The following is a 26,624-nucleotide window of genomic DNA, read 5'->3' as shown; positions in this document are numbered from 1 at the left end:
TTTTTGAGCATACTGAAACTGGTCTGAAAGAATCAATATTGCCAAACCAGACAGACCAATGTGATTGAAGAGACCTCAATAAAAATAAAACTGTCACTCAGCAGCACATGGAGATACCTGTGAGTAAAAGTTTGAAATTGTACCCTTTGGGATAACTGCCATTTACTCTTAGAAAATACATTTCAAATTAATGTTTGATGTAGAAGTTAGAAGTATTTGTTCGGGTTAGTATGAAAAATCCCTGGGATAATTTTAGCATGTTCATATTGGATTTTCACTTTACAGCAGAAAAGACTGAAAGTAAGTCTGTTCGCTTCACAGACAACATATTCTTCACCCGTGTGAGATGGATCATACTCCTTGGTGAGAAATGACTGCCATTTTAACATTTCATGGAACTAAACTAGTCAACTGTAGACGTCTTTTTTTTTTCTTCATTTTTCTACTCATTTCAGTAGGAGCAAATAGGACTCACATGTGTAAAGGCACGGGGCCAACAGGGACCTTCAGCTCTCAAAATCTCACAGGATCTCCAAGCCAAAGCACACTCAAAACACATATTCCCTTTTGGGAGGACATCATGATTTCCTCCTGAGGCTGAGCAAACAGTTCAAGATTTTCAGAGAGAATTAAAAAAAAAAAAAAAAAAAAAAAAAAAAAAAAAAGAGAGAGAGAGAGAGAGAGCAGTGGAAGAAGTTAAAAGGCAGGGAGGACCAGCAACTCACATGAATCTTCACCAGATACCTGTCAGAGTCTAAAGAGAGCTTTCCCTTGGCTTCAGTGCACTTGGAATCAAATCTTAACCAATATGCTATTCGTCTTTCAAAAACAGCCTGTGGCCACATTGATGTGATGCTGGGCAGTTACTGGGGTGTGGGTGGGTGCCATCTCTGCCGTTGTAATACAGCATTGCCTGAGGCAACACCGACATCTCTGTCCAATGCACAACTTTTCTGAGTAAACAGCAAATAAAGTCTCCAGGTTTGGGGTCATAGATTACTTCCTACGGTTGGTTGTCTGCAGAAGAATCACTTCATGGTTTGTTATTTGCTTGATTTATAAACTGTAGTGTCAGGAAGTGAATAACGAGCCCTTTTTATTTTTTCCCAGTGTCTGATGGACAGAAATTTCCCAGCCACCAAGACCTCGTTGGCAGGGAAATCCTCTTTCTCTGTTGTCTCTCCAAGTGTCCACACATGCTCTAACCAGTCACTCCATTCAGATTTCAAAAGCTTTCTCCAGTTGCATGTCTGCAGTATTTGGGATTTTTTCCCCCATGGGATGCCAATTACCTGTAGTATCACCTGAGATATCACTTTAGTCTCTCCTTTTTCCACCTCTTCAACAATTTGACATTTTAATTACTGAAGTGCTTTTATTCAGTACTTTCAATCATTATTCTGTTTGTGGAGCTCCAAAAAATTCACCAATAGAGGGGCAAATTTGTGCTGCAATTTATGGTCTGTTGTAGTCAGATAAATCTTTATAGGCTCATTAGTGGTAATTCACCCACTCCATGGCTGTATCAGTTACAGTAAATTAGAAGTGTCTGTGATGGTTCTCTGGCACTGGGACCAGAGGGACAGAAACACAGGACCACCTTCACGCATCACACTGAACTTACTTGAAGCCCAGAAAAGGTGGGCTACATCTTAAGTATCTGCTGGGGAAAAGTTCCTGATCCCCAAAGCTGTGACAAAGATTTGTTCAGGACAGTAGTAGTAGGTCAGACTCATGCCAGGGTCAATGCTTCAGATCTAAAAACCTGGGCAGTAGATTAAACCTGACTATTTCCAAATGCCTGTTTGAAAATCATTGTTTAATTAAACACAAGTGACTGTATTCAGTAAAACATAACTGGGTGTCAGGTAAGAGATTTTCCAGGACAAACTACACCTAATAAATCATTTGGGACTTGAAATTTCACAAGAGGAATGAGCCTGCTTTGACATCTCTATATACAGGGGGTCATAGAGGGCTGGTAAAGCTGTTGTACTGAGCCTGGAGAAGCTTGGCCTGATAGTGCTTGCTGTAGATGCAGGGACTGATGAAGAGGTGAGCAGAGAGAAGACAGCTATGGGATGTCCTTCCTTGGGTGAATGATGGTCAAGAAACTGACTACCACTTAGGAGAACAGCTTGGGACTACCTCGGTGTCCAAATATACTAAAATCTCTAAGTGGGTATCAAGAAACACAGTAGGATGAGGCAGGTGCATCCCAGTAATCAAATAGCAACAAATAATGCATTTGCACTCAGAGCCTTAATAGCAGGAGAAGCTCTATAACATTCAAAACCATGAGAAGCATTGGGCTGCCCAAGATCTCGGACCTCTGTTACAGCCATTGCTCTGCACAAAATTTGCAGAGGCTCCTAAAGCAGCTAATCTACATGTGGTTATAAACTGGGCAGCTTCATTGCCTGCAACATGACTGCTGAGGATGCTCAGTGAGCAAAAACACCTTTTTTTGAATTCTCCCTTGTTTCTGTTGAGTTAAGCCCTAGATCTGCTACCCTGAAACAATAGCTCCTGTAAAAACAGCCTCCCTACATAATAATAAGGTTGTTCAAGGAAAATCTTTGCTGAATCTATTTGGAACATGCAACATCTTTAGAGAACTGACATTGCTTGTGGTTATTTTTTGTTTATTTTTACTTTTATCGCATGCATGTATTTTTTATGGTTAATATTTTCATCTTTCTGCATCCAGGGATGCACTTCACAGGAAACTGAATAATGGGACATCTTCCCTTCTGTTTCCTCCGCTCTCATCATGACATGGCATTTTTTTCTCAAAAGAAATCCGGACTGCCACTGCCTCCCTCCTCCATCCATCCCACCCACACACTTTGAAAATCCTGGGCAATGCAGATTTCATTTAAAGTTTACAACCAGTTTTGTCCATGTGACTCAGATCAACATATTGACATGCCATCAGAGGGTTATTTTGCTTCTTTGGTGCTCCTGCAAGGGTTAATGTTCACATCCCTCTCCATCTAAAGAATAAGTTGCCTATCTCACCCCCACCGTGAAATTAAGCGCAATCACAATCACCCCTCATCCTTACCTTGCAAAGTCTTGGCATGCCAAGTCAGAAGCAGAGTCTGTGCATCCTGAGTTGCTAAATGAACTTAAAAACATATATTAAAAATTTAAAAATTAAAAAAAGGAAAACACCCACCAACAATCTCACTGCCTCAGTAAGGTCTCTTGCGAAGATGGTTTGTCTGTGGAAGCGAGGGCTAGGAACAAAGTTGTGGGGTGGAGGGGGAGGAGAACATGATTGACAGCCCTGAGCTGAGACTCATCCCTTACCTTGGGCCATGCGGTCTGATTGGCTGCCTGCTGACATCCCCAAGCCCTGCACTTTTTAATAGACGCTTTTGGATGATCTACAGGGAAAAGGCTTGGAGAGGTGTGTTTCTGACAAGCCAGAAAGTCATCCGCACTTCAAGGGACTTTGTTTAACTCTTTTTTTTCTTTTTTTCTTTTCCTTTTTTTTTTTTTTTTTTTTTTTTCCTGGAAGGGGGGCTGTTCTTCATTTTCACACTTAATGTTTTTCTGAAAACTTCGCTGAGATTTTCCCCTTGCACCAGCCTGGACTAATGGATTACCACCTGCTTGGATTAATTTTATCTTTTCTCTTCAGTGGCACAAAGGTCTTAGCCGGTTACCCAATTTGGTGGTAAGATTTCTTCCCCCCTTCCCTCTTTCTATGATTGATTAATGAATTAATTAATTATTAGCTATGGGATTTTTGTGTATGCGTGTTCCTTCCTTTTCAACCTTAGCACTGCTGAGCTGGCCATGATTGCATGTTTGATTCTAAGCATAATTTCTTCAGATTTGACTGGTAATTAATGAAAAGTTTGGGGATTATTTTTAAAGGGCAATGTCTTCGTTTCCTTTTGCTCAAATGGAGTCTTCCCCACCACTCTTAATTTCTCCATTTTCGTCACAGTAGAAATAGGCATTTGTTTTAAATGTTAAGGGATGTGTTTTTATTTTCTTGTGCAATATAATTTTTGTCTGTTGCATGACTGTTTAGCAGGTATTTTCTTCTTTTCCATTAAACTATGATCAATGTTTATTAAAAAAAATAATTCTATTTTCTCTTCGGCTGCTGCAGTTTTTGGACTTCTTTCTCTTCTTTTGTTGTATTCTGTTATGTGAATTTAGTCCAGCAAATAAGCTGAGAACACAAATGGCACCTGAGAAAATATTCATTAGCAAAATTTCTCAAAGATGGGTTTTATTCTTTCTAATTATGGAAATGTCGCTTATTTTCTTGCACTAACAATAAAAATAACAATAATAAAATAATTGGTTATATCTTATAATGTGGCTGTTAAATTATCTGAGTTGCTTATTTTAAAAAATAAATAAAACAATATAAATAACTATATAAACAAAAGGTAATTGGGAGCAGTTTAAAATGAGAAAAATAGGGAATACAACATTTGAGGTCATTTAAACACAGCAGACAGCAAGTTGCATAACAGAGTATTTCAGATAATTTCTGTCTTTATCATGTACGATTTCTCATTGGAATATATCTCATTAAGTTTTGTGTGTGCCAGGTAGGGTCTATAAGCCTAAAGATCCGTAGGGCAAAGAGGGAGATGTTGGAATTGGCACTACTGAGATTCTTCAGTTATTTTCGCCTTTCCAGAAAAGTCTTTTTTTTTTTTTTTTATTACTGAATTAGATCCTTTCAGTGCCAACATGGAGATGGCAAGAAGTAGGCGGGAGTGAACTTGGAAATGGACTGCCATATCTGGGAATATTTAGAAATGTGAAAGGAAAGCTAATTTTTTAAATAATCTGCTTATTATTGTGGACTTTGAGAATGAAAATGTGCAGTTCCAGAAGAGAAAGACTAAGCATACAATGAGAAGTCTTCGCTCAGGAAGCATTTAAAAGCTATGCAGGTTCATGAAATGGCTAAATCACAGCATGTTTTCCCAAAGAATTAAATGATTTCCTCGCCCTGAGCGTGGCTGCTTAACTTCAAGGCTTAAGCCTGGGGCAGGGGAGCCTACTGAAATAAAGACCACATCACTTTGATTCCTGGTATCTCTTTTTTCCTTAATCTGGGGACCAGCGTGTCTGAGTGGGGGTGCGCGGTGGGTTGTAGCACAGGTCAAAATTGCGTGGCTGGATCTAAAGGCAACAATCTGCTACTGGAAACTGGATGGTGCAATGGTTCCTGGCACTGGCGTCAGCCCTCCAGGGTTTTACTGGTCCCTGACCTGCCTCAGGCTCAGATACAAATTAGGATTTAACACCTGAATTGGGAGGAATTTGACTCTCAGAGAGAGGAACCCAAATCTCCTTGACAAAAAGGTCTGATTTTCCCTGTGAAGTGAAAATGTTCCCATCACCAAAATGCTTTTCCCTGTTTTCAGGAGAAGACACTGCAGACAGGTGTCTGCACTATGTGCCTTCCCCCAAACCACAGAAGTTCACCCAAAATGAACAATACAGAGGACACGTAAGATTGCTGGTCATGGATGGAAATACCGAGGGCATGGCAAGCAGTGTCCATGGGAAAGGTGGGAGTCAAACAAACTACTCACAGAATTTTGTTCAATAAATCTGCATCTGGCATATCTGGGGCAATTCTGGCAATATCCAAAGTGCTGAAGCATTTTTACTGCACTAAAATGGTGTGGTGAAATGCCCTGTATAGGGCCAAAGGATAAGGGAGAGGCTATGAGAAACAGCAAAGGGTTTTCAAGGTTTCTTGAAGGCTGAAGGAGCAGGAGAGAAATACTGGGGGCCATGGTTTCCTGATTGCTCAGGCAGAGACAATGCTTCTTACAGCACGCAAAATTTAAAAGTCTTCTTCTGTCTCACCAAAGGTTTAAATGTCTGCCCTGTGGAGATGAGTTTTTATGTACTGTGTGCTCTAGCATACTGTGATATATAGTGTGAAAAAACACGTGCTTTTCAGGTTGTCTTTTCAATCCACCGCTCTTCAGGCAAGCATAGAGCAGCCTTTGGGGGATGAATCCCATTTGCGGGGTTCAACATGCCCCAAGACACAGGAAGGGAAGCAAAGATGGGAAATGGATCAGCCCAGTCCCCTGCACTGGGTTCCCACAGGTGTCCAAGCCAGGCAGGACAGGACATCATTAGTGCTTTCTTATCCTTGTATAAATCCATCTCTGCTTAATCCGAGATGTTCGGGAATGCTGTGCTGCTTGCAGGACCCCGAAACTGCTGACAGTGCCCAGTCATGCTAGGGCAACCTTTCTAGGTATATTTCTCCTGTATGGGAAATATTTCTGCAGCAAAATCAAAATGGATAATTTCTGCTTTGGGGCATAAATGGGGAAAAAATATTCCTGTAGTGAGGAGGAAGTGTCTGAACATGCTAAAGGAGAAGAAGTGCAATAAGAACAGGGTCGTGGCACCTCCTAAATGGGCTCAGGGATGGCTGTAATAATCCCACTGCTCCACAGTGCAGTCAGATGATGCAGGCAAGCAGGAGAGCAGTGACAGTGTGATAGAAGGGGTAAAAGCAAAAAGACGAATCTGCAGAGGATTTTTATTTTCACTGAGTGCTCAGGAAAGGATCCGTCCCCTCTGGTCATACTATCTAGAGAGTGCACAGTTCAACAGCAACCTTTCAGCTCACATGCCATCATGTTAGAGAGTGGATCCTGTCCCCGGCCTCAGTGGTGAAATGCTACATGCCAGGCAGAGAGATTTGGCATGGGGAGCATGTGGGTGAAGTCTGAAAAGGTGTTATGCAAAATAAATGACTTTGTGGTGCATTCCCAGGTCTGCAGTGCCCAGGCCTGCTGGTAGCAGCGGGATGTTGGAGCTGCTAGGCTGTAAAGCCAACAGGGATAGGGCCTGGAGTTCACAGCCCGTGGTGTTCAGTCACCTGTCCCTTAACAACCAGAATTCTTCCAGACTATGCCTGAGCAAGATCCAGGGGTAGTACAGACCGTAGAAGTAGTTTTCAGTGAGCAGGGGCTGCTATTTTGCCATAGGGCCAACTTTTCACATGCCTTTATCCTATTACAGCAGTGAAAAGGAACAAATGGGGCACAGATGGGAAAAGGTTGTCTATGTGCTACCTTTGAGAATGCTGACATGAGGAACTGAAGCCAGTAAAAACTTCCACAGATATGTGTCCAATGCTTGCACTGTCTGGGTTACCGCTGCTAAAAGGGAGACAAAGAAGGAAAAGATGGAGAGATGTGGTGAAGCCATGGAGAGCCAGGACTGCTGTCCTTCCTGGCCATGCAGTGATGGCACAAATGGAAGAAAAGTGAGCACCGAGGCCAGGGCTGGCACATGAGCTCCACAGCCAGCAGCCTTGGGTCATGCCAACAGACCTCTTAGGTGCCAGCTGACAGGAAGATGGTGACACCAATCACACCTGCAGTCAGTTTTTTAATCCCAAATGCTCTGCTAACAGCAGGGATAACAGCATATGTGTGAGATGGGGAGGATCAAGGTATGACAGACTTGTCAATGAAGCATATAGACAGAATGACAGCTGTACCAAAAGTTTTCTGGTAATGCCCTGAAAAATTTAGATGAAGGGGAAAATATGTCCCCTGCCCAGAGCTCTGTCAGTGCAGTCTGACAGAGATATTGAGGCCCAAGAAACAGCTAGAAAGTGCTGCCAGAATGCTAATATGTGTGCAGGGGCTGAAGAAGACAATCAGGGAGACAACTCCACCCATGAATTGAGAAAAAAAAAAAAAAAAAAAACACCAAATGCTCTCCTCTTCCATCAACATCATTCACCTTTGAATGGGGCAAGAATTCTCAAAACATTTGGCATGTGACTAGCCTGGGGAAAGGAGCCAGATTTGGAGCCAGTGGTGAAAACAGGAGGTAAAGAAATCAGCCCCAGTCCTCTCAGAGCTCCTGAGGACACAAAATCAATAGGTCACTGCCCATAGCTGTGGCTCTCACCTACATATACCTACATATTCCCATCCAGTATTTTTTTGCCTCTAAGTAGATCATTTGGCAATTGGCAGAATCACTTTGTCCATGATATGTTATTAAATTTTATTTCCATCCTTTAGACACATTTCCAAGAGAGTCTCGAGGCTTTGGCAGCTCTCTGAGGAGCCCGGTGGCCTTGGGCCCCTAGAAAAAGGCAGACAGAAACTTAAAATCATGTTCTCACCAGTCCCACAGTAGCTCCTCATTAGGAAAAACACATGTGAAAAGCATTTGCATGTAGATGCAGTTTGAGGTGACATGTAGCTTGTCTTCTTTAGCTTTCAGTGTCTTACCTTTTTGGAATGAACGGGAGACTTCACACTCCTGACAGTCTCTGAAGGTTCATACATTTATATCCTGTAGCCTGTGGGTTATATGCATGCAGCCCTTAAAGCTTTGTTCAAAAGGAATACTTAAAATTGCATTGCAGAATCCACTACAAGAGTGGATTTCCTGATGCAAATCCAGCTGCTGCAGCACTACAAAGGAAATAGAAGACCCCCACATATAATCTTCCCATGGCTTAAAATCCATCCAGTTCTGGGGGAAAATGAATAAGGTAATAATGGAAAGTGTCAGTGACAGAGCTGATGGCACTTATCCTGCAAGCCCAGCGGTGCTGTTCCCACTCCTGTTCTGGCACCTGAAACCAAAGTCCCTCCACCAGCAGCTTGCACTAGCACACAAAGCTCAGAACTGGAAGAGTTGAGGCATAACCATGTGCCACCTTCTGCTGTGTTAACACTGCCCAGCAGGGAGAGGCAGGCAGCTGGTGGATAACACTGCAGACTGTTTCCCCTAGGTGTGTCAAAGCTTGGCTGCCAGAGTTCTAGGTGAAGCTACTCCAGGACTGCAGTGAGGCCAGAGCTAATAGGAGAGACACTGGGGTGATGCGTGGCTGCTCATGAAAACAGCTGTAAGCAACTAAGTGGACACAAGTGACAAAGATCTTATGGTTTTAAAGGCTTTCCTCAGCATTTTTTTGCAAACAGGCATGACCCAGAGGTATCCATATCACCACCCAGACAAACAGCATGATTAGTCCATGATACATAGTGAGAGCTTTCCAGGATTGTAGAATCATAATCATAGAATATCCTGAGTTTGAAGGTATCTGCAAGGACCATCAAGTCCAACTAGTCCAACTCCTGGGTCTGCACAGGACCACCCAAATATCAGACAATATATCTGAGTTTTGTCCAAACACTCAAGCAGAAATTCAGGCTTACCAGCTGTGCTGTACTGCCAGCACACTTGGGCAACCCCAAACGTTGCCAGAAGAGAGATTCTGAGGATATACTGCCTTGTGAACTTCAACACATTTAAAGCCTTTGCAAAGTTTTATCATGGTCAGCGTCTCTTGTCAGTTTTCTGTCTCACCTATATTACACAGTGCAGTGCACTGGAGTCCTGAGTACAGTAACAGCTTCAAAATGCTACTAGAACACAATAGTAAGGAGCAATAAGAAAGGCATGAATTTCCCTAAACATCAGGAAGTCTCATTCTCTTGAAAACTAGCCATTCAGCTGGAGTGTCCCAGCCCCAGGGATCCACTCTGTCCTGCAGGGCCAACATGAGCTTGGAGCCAGATGGCTCCAACACGTGGAGAAATGCTCTGACTCACATATATTGACTTAAAAGTGTCTCTGCCCTTAAGTCAGGGATCTCTTAACATTCTTGTAACTAAATTTAGAAGCAAATTTAAATGGTCACAAATAACATTTAAGAAGCAGTTTAATTGCAAGCCGATTGCTTTTCATTTGAATCATTCATTAAAAGCAGTACATGACAAAATTAAGCACCTGCCTAAGAGAACCTCTGGAAAAACACTGGAAATTCAGGGGTGAATTCTGGCTCCTTGGTACTGGTAGCTCAGGGCTGCCTGTGGGGTGCTGTAGAATTCACATGGCAGCCATTCTACATTCTTGTCTTGTCTTCTCAGCTCTCATCTTGATGTGACCACTCACCTTGATGTGGTCAGGTAGACATGTCACACCTCTCCAACACAGTTGTATGCATGCAGGCAGGGAACCAAATGAGTAAGAGCAGTGGTGAAAAGGACCAGCAGCAATGTGAACTCACAGTTTTGCTTATCCCAAGCAAAATGAACTGTGTGATGAGCTACATTGGGAGAAAGAGTGTGGCCAGCAGGTGGAGGAAAGCTGTTAGCCTCTGCCTGGCACTTGAGGGGCCTGCACCTGTAATGCTGTGTAGAGACTTGGCCACCCAGTTCAAGAGGCATGTAGAGAAACTAAAGACTGATCAGTGGATGCTTCCAGGATGATGAGGATCTAGGGCACATCGCTCACCAGGGAAGATGGTGGGATCTGGGCTCATTTACTGTGGCCAAGAGGATACTGAGGGCTATTCAGTAGCAGCCTATGGTTTCTTAAAGGGCTGTTACAAACATGATGGAGACAGTCTTTTCCCCCTAGTGTCAGATGATATATCAAGGGACAATTGCTGGACATGAGGAGACCCTCCTTGCTTGAAAGGGTGGTGCAAACCTGGGCCAGCTGATCGTGGAGGTGAGGAGGCTCCATCTTTGGACATTTGCAGGACCTGGCTGCAGCAAGCCCCACCACTCTGGGCTGGTGCAGGGGAGGGTCCTGCTCTGAGCAGATGTTTGGACTAAAAGCAGGTGTTTTAAACTAAAAGGGAGTAGGTTTAGATTAGATGTAAAAAATAAATTATTTACTATGAGGGTGGTGAGACGTTGGAACAGGTTGCCCAGAGAAGTTGTGTATGTCCCATCCCTGGAAGTGTTTAAGGCCAGGTTGGATGGAACTTCGAGAAACCTGGTCTAGTGGAAGGTGACCCTGCCCATGGCAGGAAGGTGACCCTGCCCATGGCAGGGGTTGGAATTAGGTGATATATAAGGTCCCTTCCAATACATACCAATCTATGATTATATGATTCTATGACTAGAGACCTCCAGGGATTCTTCCAATCATCATTTCTCAGTCTATGATACACCCTTTTCCAGGGATAAGAGCAGTGCTACAAAAGATGCGGTATTAGACAGTTCTTGTAATATGGAGTCCCCACTATATGTGGTGGTGGGCAGGAGGGGTTTCATTGGGATCCTGGACACATTTAAGCAAACTCAGCCATGTTACAGCTCAAGGCTTTCAATGACAACATACAGCCCAACACCTGTGTCAAGGAGAAACCTGATGGCCACTCATGCCACCCCTGCTATGCACTACACATCTTCTGTGCCCAGGTATGTGTCATTACAGGTCTTTAGCTAACGTTTTCTCACTAGTTTGATTTTGGGTCTGTAGATCTCAAGCTGCTGCACTTCAGTCACTGCTTTACTGGCTCTGTAAGACCAGGAGAGATGCAAGAATGCCTTCAGCCCTTCCTTTCTTCCTGCAGGCACAATACACAGAGCCTGCAAAGGATTTGACTCTAGGTCACTCAATTGCTTCTGACTTTTACATTACACTTTCATAATTCAGGTATTGCTCTGCGGGTACTTGATTTCCACTGCTGTCATGTAGGTCCATTGAACACTACCCACAAAGCAGGGACATTAACCAGCAGGTAGAAAGCCATCTCCCATCTGACACTGGTGATAGGGTCTCAGTGATGCTCATTGGGCCCTCCCACTGCTAAGTAAACAGTTTAACTTAAACCAGTGTTTGGATTTTGTAGGAAAAGGCAGGAGAAGATCCAAGCAGTAACTTATGAGGAACGTCAAAGAAAACTTTAAATATAAAATATTAAAGAATGAAGAACTGCCATGTGTAATGAAAATAAGTAGAAATAATGCACAACACTTTCCATTTTCTCTGTTGTGTATTCAACTGGAAAATTCATTCAACTGAAAAATGTCTTCATCTGATGTGTGCTATACATCTCAATTTCTAGCGATCATCAGCAGACAGGCCAGTCATCTAGAAATGCATCTCACCTAATGTTTACGCAGAAGCTGTTAGTCGATTTGCCAGCAGAAATCTCAATACGAACAAGAGTGCAGTACTCCTTTTGCATCGTGAGAATGAAGCTGCTTTAATCAGCGCATACTTAATGTACATAAATTCTGGTCAGTTGGGTTAGCAGTGGTATTAGTGTCCAGCTGCTAACTCTCTTAGCATTGTAGATCTGATTTGTCCAAACAAAGTAGAGTTTATGGTAATTTGTCTCAACTTGAAGATGTTTAGAAATTTTTGCTAGGCCTTCATGAAGCATCCCAGTCTAGTCTGGTAGGTTGCTGGCAGCTGGTAGTTGCTGTCCTCATACAAGTTGTTGTCTTCAAGTGTTTGGCTGGTTTTTGTATCTGACAGTGTGTCAGTGCACACTTTTGAACATTAAAATAGAAAGAATTCTGTGTTCAGAGTTCAGCCAGGCAGCAAAGTGTTTGACAAAAGTGAAGGCCTTCTTGTGCATCCAAAAAATACTTTCATATTGCTGCTATCATTTTTACACTATGAAACTCATGGTGAAGGTTTCTGAAGATGGATTCTGAGCTGATTTTATGTGTGTCCATATGGATACCATCATGTCTCAAGACATACAGTCAAACTTGGGAAATAAGAATCTTGTATGCTGGCATTCGTCCTATAATCACACTCTTACTCTCAGTTTCCTAAAGGCAATGACTCTAAATGAAGTTGTAATGGAAACTGTGCCCAATGTGGCATAGATCTGAAGAGTTATAAATTACTTGTGAAAATACTTATCTATGGCAAAAGTGCAATGGGATTTATCTTCCACAAAGATAGGATCCTACTGTATGCAAATCATCAAGGCACAATTTGCTGCTGTAGGAAAGATGTTGCCTCTCTATAAAGAAGACCTCAAATTAACCTACTTTAGATCTGATCTTGGGAAGGATGAAATCATCTTACTGCTCTCTGTCTATGGACAGAGCGACTCAATTTATGCAATCTAAATACCTATTCTCCACTGGCTGTTGCTGGGATGAGACAAACCTGATGTAAATCAGCTGCTGCACATGTCTATAATCTCATTCATTATCAGTTCCCAGTATCACTCAGTGGATCTATCCGTGATTTTCCTAAAGGATCTGAAATGGGAAGTATTAGTCAGAAAGTTGGCTGTATGTTTAATTTGCATATCCCATATACACACAGATTAGCTTATGTCTCTTAGTCAAAATTTAATTTTAGCCTCCTGCTGGCAGATGCAATTTAATTTTTTTGATGACCTAAGATTCATTTCGTATCTACAAATGGAAGTGGTTTAATATTACTAAAGTTTGGAGGTTAATATTAGAGTAATACTGAACATAATGAAATGCTTCTGATATGGGGGTATCAGGCTATATTATTTAAGCCTGTTTCCTGGAATTTTCAGGCTAAAGGCTACATCCAGAGTGCAACATGGTGAAAATCACTTCCTAGTACCAACCATGGGGCAAAGGCTAAGAAAAATTTTGCTATGATTAATGTGCCTCTTTAACACTACACATGCTCTGACTGCACATGAGTTTACACATTTTTGTTGATAAAATACATTTGTTATTAATAATAATAATAATGCATATCTATCTCCACTGTCACCAAAGAAAAAACTGTGAGCCACCTTTGGCTGAAAGGGCTTGAAAAAAACAGAATATTTACCCTGTAACAAAAGTGTTCATCTCCAGGACTGTTAGTGCAGTTGCTTTGCCATCTCTGAAGACATGAAAGAACTATGATTTGCTAAGCAAATTTTTCTATAGAAAAGGAGAGAAACTCTTTCTAATTCCTTTTCTAAAGATAGGTTTCCTGATTTGCTAATTTGTCTTTTTCACAGTTCTCTGAACCTTTCTGGTTTTAATTAATCTTACAAATGTAATCAAGTTTAACTGGCATCTTTCCCAGTACTTGGACCTTTTATTTTTGAAAGAGAGATACTTTTCCTGAGCCACTGTAGTATTGCTTTGGCTCAGACACCAGAGATCTTCCTCTTCCATTTCAACAAATAGATTCTTCAAGTTTAAAACAGAAGGGGTTAGTGTTAGCTGATAAATTCTTGATTTTTTTTTCTGTTCTGATCCCATTTCTATGTCTCGTAAACATCCAGTTTTCTTGCAATTACTTTCTAGCAATTGTGAAGAATAATAGTTAACAAATTTGCAGTGATCCTTGAAAACTGTCACAGGGGGCATTTCACAACTCCATCGTGGTCCCATTGGGTACCACTGAACTCCTCACTCCTTATCCCTCTCATCCTGCTGGAGACATCTGCAGCTACATCTTAGCTGCCTTACTGACAAGGGCACATTTATATCATGCTACAATTTTGTGATTCTGTGATTTTTGAATTGCAGAAGTCTAAAATGAGATGAGAGCTTGTTTTCCTCCTTGGACTATGGTGGCAGACCAGGACAATGGTCTCAGCTGAAATGTCTGCAAGTTCATCAGATGACTCTCATCATCTGCATGTGCAATGTATCTGGGTCACGACCTACCTGCAAACCTCATACAAATATTTATATTATTGTAGGAGATATTGTTTCAGCTTCAGCCAATAGTTCAGATATCCCATACCTCAGCTGTGTCATGATCAGATACATGGTATCTTGTACTAAGGAACTACATGGTAAAGTAGGAATAGCTAGATAACAGGAAGAGACAATGATGATAATGCTATAATCTAAACGCTAAAAGGTCTGGTTCTTGAAGTTCTTGAAAATCGACCCTTCATATCCGGAGGAAAAAACAAGTCCTCCCAGATGTTCAGAAATAACATTTGCTACATTAACTTTGCTGCCTTTAAACACAGTTGTTACCAGAAGCAAGGTAGGCATGGCATTGCCATGGTGGTGTCTTCCACCATACCGCTAGTACTAATGCGCTTACCTGCACTGCAATAATTACTTTTATTTAGTCTAACCCACATGTCCTGGGTCAGAGGTTTATGGACACATCCTTAACGATGATCAGTACAGCATCTGTTGTCTTACGGCCTCCAGATTTTGTGTCTTTGGTGTCCAACCCTACCTGTGTTCTAATTGTGCTTCTCTCTTACTGCATGCATTCAGCCATTTCTTGAGTAACATCAGGCTTCAGGATTCTTAGTAATAATCAACAGCCCATTTCTGCCTGACATTATGCACTGTATAACAAAATAAGAAGTTCCTATCTTCCACCAAGTTTTCCAGGGTATTCTGAACTCAGTTAAGCACAATACACCTGACCTTGGCCAGAAAGAATGCCAGGTCCCCAGTGATTAAAAAGAACAAATTTCTGGGTGAAGTTTCTCAGCAAGAATCAGACCTTTAAGAATAGATATAATTTTTCAGATTGATTCTTTCCAATTGGTTTCCTGACCATAAAATGTATGCAAGATGTAAACAGTGATGTGACAAAGCTTGCAGATGTAACACATTACTCTGGGTGGTCCAACATAAAGGTGACCACAGAAGGCAGGAATGGATGGCACTCATTGGATGATAAAATACCAGATTAATTGTCAATGACTGTGAAGTAATGAAAACTGGGATAAGGATCCCTAATCTGCACAACACAGATAGAGGTTAAACTTTCTATTACAACCATCTTGGAAATTATGTCCATTATTATGCAATTATGTAATGAACAGTTCTCTGCAATTGCTAGTTCAGTGCTCAATAATTAATGTGCAGAGTTGTAAACCATCTACAAGCTTTGCACCTTGCTGCTCAGCTTTCTATGAACATGTTTGTCAATTGACAGCAGGTCTGTTAGGAGCTGTTGCTGGATTTTTTCTCAAAACAGAAAGTATCAGCATGTCATTATTTCAGTCCATTATTGCATCCTGAGGTCTGTTTGCAGTCTGATCATTGCATTTTCCAAAAATGGTTTATGAAATGAGAAAATCACAGAGACAAGCCAACAGCAACAAGCAAGCAAAAGGGTTGAATTGCTTCAGAAGATGAGACAATATTTACCTTAGATTCTTAGCTTGGGGGAAGACAATTATGAATGAATACCATACAGGCCGTGCAGATCTTGAATGATGACAATTGTGTGCCTAGGAAAAGAAGGTTATTTCTCGGGATACAAGAACCAAAGTTTGCTAAAGAAATTATCAGCCCTTGGGTTTAAACCTTCAGGGAGGAGTGCGTAGTTAGATTGTGGAACTTGTACCCAGGCAGTGCTTTGAGGGCTACATATATCATGGGGTAAGAAATGACTTAGAGAAAATTACTGAGAATCACATCACTGGTAGCCCTTAAACATAATAGTCCAGTAATTAGCTTCAGCTCAGGAAATCCAAGGATTTCCTGAATCCAGAAAAACAGGACTGCTGGAACCTTCAGATATACATAGCAAAGATAACTTGCTAAGGAAAACAGGATACTGGTAGCTTGACCTTTGAAGCAGACCCAGTGTGTTGACTGGTTCAATATATTCTGCAATATTAGGGCATCTTTCTAGAAAACAGCACCCCTCTTCTCTGAGTGCTGCCGTCTTCTCCATGGGAGGAGAGTGGCTGAGGTTTCATTTATCACAACAATAAACCACAAGGACTAATGGTAGATCTGGCTTTCAAAAGATTCAGCTGGGCTTTCCCACGCTTCATCTGACATAAAACACTTTAAGAGCGAGTTCATCCAGATGTGACAGAGTTAGGTGCCTTAGTCCCAGCTATATTGCACTGGATGAGCCCACAGCACTTGCTGTCTCCTCGTAGGTCAGGGCATATCCTTCTTGGGGTAACCTCAGGCCATTCATAAGAGTACAATCACCCCTGTTATCTTCAATCCCTGTCTCAGGGCTCACTGAAGAAGTCTCCAAAAAGAAGTAACACAAGCATACAGCTTAGATCACATCCCAAACTGTGGGACAGTTGGGTGGATATGGTAATTCCCATCCACAGTGTTAAATGGCATATTCTTGTAGTATCTGATCATTGGGCAAATGCTTTCTGATGCTGACATTGGTGCCTCACAGTGGGTGATTTCCAGAGAGTTGGTACTAACCACTTAATGAAGTCAACCACTGCCAAGGCCTCTCTAAAACAACACCCCAATTGGAGGCATGCAGAGAGGGATTGGCTGACCAACAGGGGATAGCCAGAATCCCTGCAGACCTAGCTTGAGAAGTCTCTTTTCCTTCCCTTGATTTCTGTGAGACTCCCTTCGGGAATGACTGTCCCACCACCTCCTCTTCCCTGGTAGGAAACACAGCCTTCCAATGGCACCATTCTGGGAGAAGATGCAGAAGGGAAGGCAAATTTGAGTCGTGGTCTCTCCCATTGCTGCAAATGCTTTTCAGACAGGACTGGCAGTGTGAGTGTTGGAAGAGGCAGCAGCAGCACCAACAAATGATGTGGTCTTAGTCACAGGCAGTCTATATGCAGAGCCACAGCCCTGGCAGTTTGGAGTGAGTGGATCTCCAGATGGATTTCAGCATCTCACTCTTTGGAGAAAAGATTCTGCAGTGCTGAAAAATCTTGCTGTGTTTATTGCAGGCACAGCCTGGAAGCCAAAGATTTGCATATGCAAATTATATGCATTTATGTAAATTACGGAGTGAATAATATTATCACAGCCCGTGCAGAATACGTTCTCTCCCATGGCGAATCACTTGATTGTGTTTTCTAAACTGAGAGTGACATTGCTTTGACCAGGCATTACTGAACATAACATTTATATCTGATACACAGAACATAAAGGATCCCAGTTCCTGGACGCACACCCTTGTCAGCAACTTTATTCAGGCTGCATTCATTAGGAAGAGAAGCAGATTCTAACTCCCAGGCCCTACCCCCCTTCCTCCAATCCTTCTAGCATTTGCTGGCAAATAAGTCAGAGCTGAACCTTGTGAGATGCCAAAACAAAGGGGTGGAGGCAGATGCCAAATCACTTTCAAGCCCATGACAGAGCCCTGAGTCACCCAAACTGGAGCAGCTCTCCCAAAATGGGCTCATCTTACAAAACTGCTGTTGCTGCAGCAACACTAATCCACACACCAGTAGGCAGAGAGATAATGCGAGGGATGCAACTGCAGATTCATTTGCTTAACGCCATGCTCAGACAGGAGGAAATGATAGTAATCTGGAGGGATCTGCTTGCTCTGTTATGAAGCACTTTGTTGTGGGGACTCCTCCAGCAAAGAGCCTCTGACATTAGAGGGAACTGGGCTTGGCACAAGCAAAGGGCTCAGGTCTGACCCTGCTCCCTGTACCTTGGCTGGGCAACCCCATGAGCTGATTTAGGTCGTGGTTTGCCAGAGTCCCCTTCTCTGTCCAGGCTAGGAGAGGACTTCTCTGCAAGGCTACTTGAGACCCTGACATTTCAGCTGGACATCGTGCCCATACTGGCCTGAGGAGCACTCAGGTCCTGCCCCCAGTTCCTCCATAGCAATCACTCATGTCACCACCAAGCTCTGTGGCCAGCAGTGCTACCGAAATGACCCTCTGCAAACCCTCCTTCTCCTGGCTCCAAACCAGGGACTACCTTGTTCCCACACTGCAGTAAAGAAGGTATTTCCAGGGCCAGGCAACAGTGCTGGTACCATCACCAAAGCCTGGTAAGTGGGGTAATATGAAAAACATTTGCAAATTTGCATGTAGGCTGATGTGGGTCTGTTGAGGAAATACATCTGGAGGTTGCACAAGCTTTGGCAGATAACTGTACTTATTGCTGTTTGCTCACTCACCTCATGATCAAGCAGCAGAGGAAAGCTGAGTGTCCCACCAACTGGACTCAAATTGGCCTTTGCCAGGGCTCTGACTTGACCAGCTCAGAAAGCATTATAAAACCTCAGGAGAAAGCTGCAGTCCCCCTACAAGAAGGAAAAAGGACCACAAGAACAAAGAGTGGTCAGCAGGGTGTTAATGTAGAAGCACCAAGGATGAGAGATGTGGAGGTCAGGATCATGCAGAAGAAGACTAGCTTCAAGGGAGTAAAGACAACTTGGGAGACTGTAAAGAGGGTTGGTAGTAGAAAAGGACATTGGACCAAGCTGTTTCTTCAAGGACATGGGCAGGACAGCTGAGGATAGAGTACATCCACTGACTTCTGGAGAGAAAAACAGAGCTGGGGAGACAGTGGGAGCTTTAAAGGGAGGCAACATGGCTCAGGTGACAAACAAGAGCTGCATGAATACCAGGAGGCAGGTTATAAAGAAACAAACAAAAACTTTCAGTGCCTTGAATAGGTCTTGGAGGCAGAGAAGGGGGGAACGGGATGGTTGGAAACAGGAAAGCAAAGGTGCAGGTGACGTGAGAAGAGGAGGGATAGTTAAGGCAAGAGTAGGAGGCAAGAGGACTGCAATGAGTAACAGATCAAAGGAACGGAGGCAACACCAGGAGTAGGAGGACTGAATGTGACTGAGTGAAGTGTATGCAAAGGAAAGATATCTGTGGAATCAGAGGCTCTCCCATTAAAAAGAGAATGGATTTTAGGGTTGGATTTTCAACAGGTGATGTCAGGTGATAACTCCCCAACTGGAAACAAGAGGATTTCTAGGACAGGTGTTAAAAAAGCATGGTTTATTTCAATTTTGGTTCAGCCTTACATAATTTTGTAACTTTGTGATTTTGCCTTGGCAGTTCCCATCTGTGTTGACAGTGCCAGACTGAGGAGGACACAGGGAGAAAAGAGGAGAAATGAGAGATAGAGAGGAGGGTGAGAAGGAATGCCTTAGCAGGTTGGGTTATGCTGTCTCTGGACAAACAGAACAGATGCCAGTTCCTGCTTCCAGCAATCTAAGAAAATTCAAACAGGCAAATGAGTGGGAGTGCTTGCAAGAGTCATTGCCATTGTGGCAATGGCATTCAAACCACTTGGTACATCCTGTTTTTTGTCCTGTCTTCCCCTGCCATATGTCTCTCCATCCTCCCCATACAATGTAATAAATCCCAGGACTTTTTCAGTAAGTTTTGTCCCAGCAGCCCCATGACAATGTTTTCAATCCATCAGCATTAAATCCATGGTGTCTTGCTGCTGGACTAAATATTTAGTCACAAAACCACAGAACAGCTCAGGTTGTAAATGGCTTCTGGAGACAAGGTAGCCCAACCCTCCTGCTCAAAATAGAGTCAAATAGAAAACAGAGCAGGTTGCCCAGGATTGTGTCCAGCTGACACAATGAATATGTCCCAAGGAGGGACACTCCATGATCTCCCTAGGTAACTTGTCCCAGTGTTCAACCACCCATACAGTAAGAGTTTTCTTCTGTTCAGACAGAATTTCATGTGTTTCAATTTGTCCTCATTGTCTCTTGTCCTGTTACTACACACTCAGAGAAGCCCAGCTGTATCTTCTCTCTGCCATCAGGTATTTATACATTGACAAGAGCCCCCCAGAGCCTTCTCTACCCTAGATACACAGTTCCAGCTCTCACAGACTCTCCTCATGTGTCAGGTGCTCCAGTCCATTAACCAGCATAGTGGCCTCAAAACATCTTTGCTCCTCCATCAGCTGCACAGTTGTTTCGTTGTTCCACAGAGAGTAATGAGAAGATAATTTAAATGCTCTTTATTCTTCTTACCTGCCCACACAATGTCTAGAACTGTAAGGCAGAGCTAAGCGTTCACCTGCTGGACTCTTTTAACTCCATCCATTCCGTGCCTCACCCTCTGAATCTGCTCTCATCTTAATAGAAAAGTCTTTTGTTGCTCAGAAGCTCAACTGTCACTTCACTTACCTAAATAAGTTACCTGCATAGCATTTGTGCATGCAGATAGAGGAACTGTGGTGATACAGGTAATGGTACACAACTCATGCATGGGTGACTCTGTTCACTGAGCATTGAGTATTCACGTATTTCTGTTATAGTCAAACCCACCCTGAGCAATGAGAAATGAACAGAAGTCCGTGACATTCAAGGATTCCAAAACAGCTTTTCTGAATTTTTCTGTAAACAGTGTGCAGGGCTCTGGTTTTGCAGGGCACTGTTATGGGTAAGGTACGTGTTCCTGTGCTAGCTTGTGTGAGAAACATCTCTGTGGCTTTTTAAACAGCATATTGGCTTTTCCTACTTACCTTTTAAAAAACACCCTTCGTGGTTTTTGCTTGCACCCTCATACAGCGTTTGTGGAAATCAAAAGTCAGTAAAAGCCATATAAGACAGATGTGTAGGCACAATTTAAAGCCCTGTGTCTAGACTACATGTCTAGACTGTGGTCCAGAGAACCTCATCCAGAAGCAAACAGGTAAAACAGGTCAGTGCATCATGTTCTAAAAGCACATCATTTTCTCCATTTGTTACAAAGGGAGCCTAAGTGGCTAGTTTAGATGGAGATGTTCCTAATGGGGACACCTAAGGGTTAGTTCCCTCAGCCAGACATCTATTCAGTCTAAATTGATCATTGAGGCATCACTGAAGGTGAGTTATCATCCAGTCACAGGTACTTTTTTTGGAGTGCAATGAAAAGCACCCTCCCACAGGTGCCTGTTCTTTATTGACCAGAGGAGGAACTAGCACAACCAGCTGCAGCTTTGACAACTAATATTTAGATATCTACAGCTCAGAGACAAGTGTCTGTCACTAAGAACTTCACAGCCACACTGAGCAAGCAAGCGTATCAGCCTTGTGGAGTGCTCAGTGACTAATCATATCATAGAATAATTTAGGTTAAAAGAATCATCTGTAGGTCTCTTACCTGGAGGTGCTACACAAAGCAGCCCCCTGACCATCATGGTGGACTCTACTGGACTCCCATCTATATGTCTATATCTTTCTTGTTCTAGGGAGCCCAAAATTATCTCCAGATAAGACTCACGTGCTAAGCACAGGCAAATAACCACATCCCTTGACTTCCTAGTTGCTTTCTTGCTAATGCAGGCCCAGGATGTGGGGTGACCTTTTTTTCACGGGAGGACACGCTGTTGACTCCTGCTCTACTTACTGCCCACGGGGATACACCAGTTCTTTTCTGAAAAGCTGCGTTATAGTGAATCAACACCCATTCTGTCCTGTTGCATGGGGCCATCCCACCCTGGAAGCAGGGCTTTGCATCTGCTTTCTCTAAGCCCCATAAGGTTCCCGTCAGCACATTTCTCAGCCTGTTGAGAATACTCTTTCAAAGACCAGCCCTGCACCAGGCACAGACCAGGCACAGACCAAAGACCAGGCACAGCCACCTTACAGTCTATCTCTCTAGTCCATATTTCACCATTTTTGCAATAGAGATGCTATGGGAGATAATCTCAAAGGGCTTAATAAAGCTTCAGTAAATGTTATTCACTGCTCTTCCCTCACCACAGAGCCAGTCACCTCATCACAGAGCTGTCAGATTGGTGAGGCACAATTTTCTTATGGTAGATCCATGCTGGATGTTCCCAATTATATTCTTGTCTGTGATGCGTCTGGACAGGGATTCCAAGAAGATTTGCTCTGTAATCTTCTGCAACCTATGCTGTAGTTTCCCACATGTGACTGCTGAAGGTGGTTCTATTGATATGCCAATTTTGTTCCACGTTTGCAAGATGTAATATCAATCATATTTAGGATCACCCAACAGAAAGACCAAGGGTCAGCTACATCTTGGAGGGGGCTGTTTATGACCTGATCAAATATGCTGAACCCTTGAAGTGTATTTAGAACTGTTGATTCATGTTCAACTTGTTGTTGACCACAACATCCATATTCCTTTTCACATGGCTACTCTCTAGCCTCTCATCTCCTAGTCTGTACATATACCCAGGGTTGCCCCATCCCAGAAACCAGGATGCAGTCCTTTCTCTTGTTAAACTTCATATGGCTGGTGACTTCCCAGCCCTGTAGTCCGCCAAAATTTCTGTGCAAGGCCTCTCTACTCTTGAGGGAGTCAACAGCTCCTCCTAATTTAGTGTCATCTGCAAACTTATTTAGTATGCATTCAAGTCTTGCACTCAGGTAATTTATAACACTGAAGAAAACTGGCCCCAAAATAGAGCCCTGAGGAACCCTGCTAGTGACCAGCCACCAGCCTGATGTAACTCAATTTACTCTATCCCTTTGAACTTGACCCAGCAGCCAATTGTTCACTCATCATATTATGTACTTGTCTAGCTGTATGCATGGACATTTTGTCCAGAAGGAAACTTTGAGAGATAGAATCAAAAGCCTTACCAAAATTTAAAAAAACAAACAAACAAACAAACAAACAAAAAAAAAAAAACGCATCTACTGACTAACTAAATGGGTAGCGTTGTTGTACAAGAAAAGTGAGTTCATTAAGAAGGACTTGCCCCTTGTGAACTCATGGTGGCTGTGACTAATGACTGTTGTCTTTCAATAACTCCCAGAATAATTTTCTCCATATTTTTACCAGGCACTGAAGTGAAACTACAGGCCTGTAATTTCCAGTGTCTTCTTTCTTATCCTTCTTGAAAATTTGAAAATTGGAACAACATTTACCAGCTTCCAGTTGACTGGGACCTCTCCAGATTCCCACGACTGTTGAAAAACAACTGAGAGATCTTGCAACAACATCAGCCAGCTCTTTCAGTACCCTAGTATGAATCCCATCAGGCCCCATAGACTTATGTGCATTATCCCTGGAAAGAATAATGCACAAGTGCTGCAGCTGTTGGGCAGGTGCCTATGGAGGTAGGAAAGCTTCACCCTTGGAGGCCTAGTGTTAGTGGTTATCCTGCTTCACATCACAGGTTGGGCCAGAGCTTCCAGAAGTCTGTTACTGCCATCCCGTTGTGTTTTTTCACAACAGGTATTGCTCTCCTTGCCCAGCATATTAATCAGAAGCTCAGTTCTCCTCACACACATTTCCCTGTCCAGACTAATGGATAGAGTAAATATGGCCAGGTACATGGCATCCACCTTTTAACATAAGAAATATTTGTTGTTTTAACCAAACATGACTCAGAGAACCCAAAGCTGAGGGGCTATGGGATGTTATCAAGCTGCATTATAACAGTGGGACTATGTGATCAAACTGCTCTAATCTGTTAATCTAGAATTTTCTGGATGTTTTAGTATTCTTTGCTGGAAGTTATTTTAAACCATTTACCAAATACAATCATAATCTGGCAATCCTACTTTACAGATAGATACAACCTGACAATGACTCACTGTAACAGATGAATTAATATTGCTGTAGCCTTACTGGTTTTATAACCACATTCTTCCAGCATTGGTAGTTCTTGCTTTTCCATTAGCCAGTTTGCTTCACATTCTCCTCTCTCCTTTTGGCAGTGAAATGTCCAGCAACACACTTTTTTCTGCCTCCAAAAAGAACTGATGGCAGTGAAGAGCTCTTCTTAGCCTGTGTGATTGAAACTCCTGTGCATGTCATTTAAACACTGCCAGTATCTTAATCTTCCTTCCGTTTGACACAAGCATCTGAACTTAATTGATTTTTTAACTATCATCACTAGATTTCCAACCACATCTACACCACTATCTCTGGTGCACCTTGGTGCCAGGCCCCTGCAAGAAGGTAAATGCTTTTGAAGACTTGCTAGCTTGAAATGATGGTTGCTACTTATTAATTCCATGTGACTAGAGACAGTGTTTGTGTCTGTACAATAAGAAACGATCCTGGGGAACATAAATTATTATTACTTTGTTCACTTTGGACTCTTTTCACTCAAAAAAAAAAAAAAAAAAAAAAAAAAAAAAAAAAGCAATAGTTTAGCAGAAGCTGCAGGTCTTCCTTCTGAGGACATAACTTTGCCACAGTCTTCTCAACCACAATGTCTTGTGTTCCTCATCTTCTTGTCAGAAACTAATGTCAGCACATACAGGTGTCTGGACTGCTCTCATGAAAGTCACGTCAACTCACTCCCAGCCACACCCTCCTAGCTCCATGCTACACAACTGTTCACATGAGCTAAGAGGAGGCAACCAAAGTCCCGATCTAGGAAATATCTTAGTCTCCGACAAAAAGGGCTTTGTCTACATGGGAAAAGTGTGGAAGCTGCTTTACAAACTGGGTGTGCAGGGCATGAGCCATGCTTGTAGCACAGCTATAGCAAATGCCTGAGAAGTATGCTTTCTCCACACATTTGCTCTCCAAAGCAAATTATCGCCAGTAAGGATGGGGAACTAAAAGATGCAAAGGCTATGCAGAAAGTCTGAACTAGATCAGTTAACCGATACAAGTTTGGTCCAGGGACACTCTTCTCAGAGATGTTGCAGTTGCTACAGGGCCCAGCTTGAGATGCAGGTCTGCTCTGGGCCCTGCAGCAGGGCTCCCTGCTTTTGAGCTATCATGACTCAAAACCCAACTGAGACTATTAAGAAGGTGCTCAGAAGACAGACACTGCAGGACATGGGGGGGAACTGGCCAGTCTCCTAGCGTGGTGGGAGCAGACCCCAGTTTCCCCTGGTGTTTGCTCACTGTGGATGCTTCTGCAACACGCCAGGCAGAGCACATGAAAAATGCTTAAAGCTAACTGCTTTACAAAGCTTGTTTGGATAAAAAAAGGAATGAAGCAGATCCAGCAGAGGAGGTAGGACAAAGAAAAATCCACAGGGGACAGAGCAACATTCCTCAGTGCTCTTTGAGGAAAACACTTCAGCATCACATGCCATTGGCATGTACTGGGAGGATGTTCAGTATAGCCATTATGGGGAACACAACATCCTCCTCTGTCCCCTGCACTACGGACTCTGGGATTCATGTGTGATCTGTAGTTGTCATGTTATTTCCTATGTCCCGCCATGTGTAATAACTTAATGACATTTTACCAAAAGCTAATGGAGGAATTAACTTCAGTTTAGAGGGGAAATAAGGGATAAGTCCCCCTCACACTACATCTGTATCCAAGCTTCTCTAATGCTGCCCAAGACCATTCACTTTATTTTGCTGCCTCTGACAGCACAGCCACTATAGATCAGCACAGAGGACCATTATGGCATAAATCCCACCAAAACACAGACCATCTGGGCTTTCCCTTTTTATGAAGTTGTAAGACAGAAAAATAAAAAATAAATTTAAAAAAATAATAATAAATCCTTTTTTTGCAAAACCAGGCAGGTCTGTGTGCTGCAACCACTGAATTTGATCTTTTTACCCCAAGGGTGAGAGATTCATTTGTATTGGCTCAAACTGTTCTTTTCAGAAAAGGACAAGCTGGATCTGAAGACATCCAGTTATAGAATCTGCAACAAGTGTTCGACATTCATCTTTTTCTTTGACTTGTGCCTTTGCATTTTACTGGTCTGAATTCCTACTCGCCAGGCATTGTCTTGCCCTCTTCTGCTGGACAGAAAGTCTTAATCTTCCCGTTCTTCTCACTGTAACTAAATAATCTCTCACAAGTCTTTCCAATAGACCAATCAAACTGTCAACATAAGCCACTGCCTCAGCTCACTGCTATTGCTCTTTTGTCCCCTCTCCATGTTTAACATCCCATTTAGAACAAGGAGGAGGCATAAAACACTCTGGTTTCTGCAGTAATGGCTGCTGCTTCATTTGCTCTTGACTGGATAAGAGAGCATATACTTGGCCAGAACTCAATGAAGGCAACAGAAGTACAAAACCATCCTTAGCATGTCCAGGAGAGAAGCTGTACGCAACCTTCAGAGCCTGGGAGCTGAGTAATCCAATTTCATAAACATGACACTGCCGTCTTCCCCCTTGGATGTCTTATTTAGCTTTACTGAATGTAAAAGGAGATTGTTGCATTCTCATAGAGATACCATTATACAAGGCTATGACTTACAGTCTACACAAGCTTCAACGAAGTACTGCACTGACTTCTATACAAGCCATCTGCTGTTAGATGTCACATTTGATATGACAATATCAA

At 42.7% G+C, this 26,624-nt stretch overlaps 1 protein-coding gene across 1 annotated transcript in view; it reads left to right on the top strand.

The window, feature by feature from the left end:
* The first annotated feature begins 3,554 nt into the window (after positions 1-3,554).
* Positions 3,555-26,624, top strand: part of WNT3 (Wnt family member 3) — a 48,882-nt gene continuing 25,812 nt past the window's right edge. The window contains exon 1 of the mRNA XM_084496774.1: positions 3,555-3,685. Coding sequence (XP_084352900.1) covers positions 3,606-3,685 — 80 coding nt within the window. The 5' untranslated portion in view covers positions 3,555-3,605. The remainder of the gene's footprint in view (positions 3,686-26,624) is intronic.

This window comes from Aythya ferina (assembly GCF_964211825.1).
Source record: "Aythya ferina genome assembly, chromosome: 23".
Taxonomy (NCBI): Eukaryota; Metazoa; Chordata; class Aves; order Anseriformes; family Anatidae; genus Aythya; species Aythya ferina.
The sequence above is the reverse complement of the archived record's forward strand: the minus strand, read 5'-3'. Positions and strand labels throughout refer to the sequence as shown.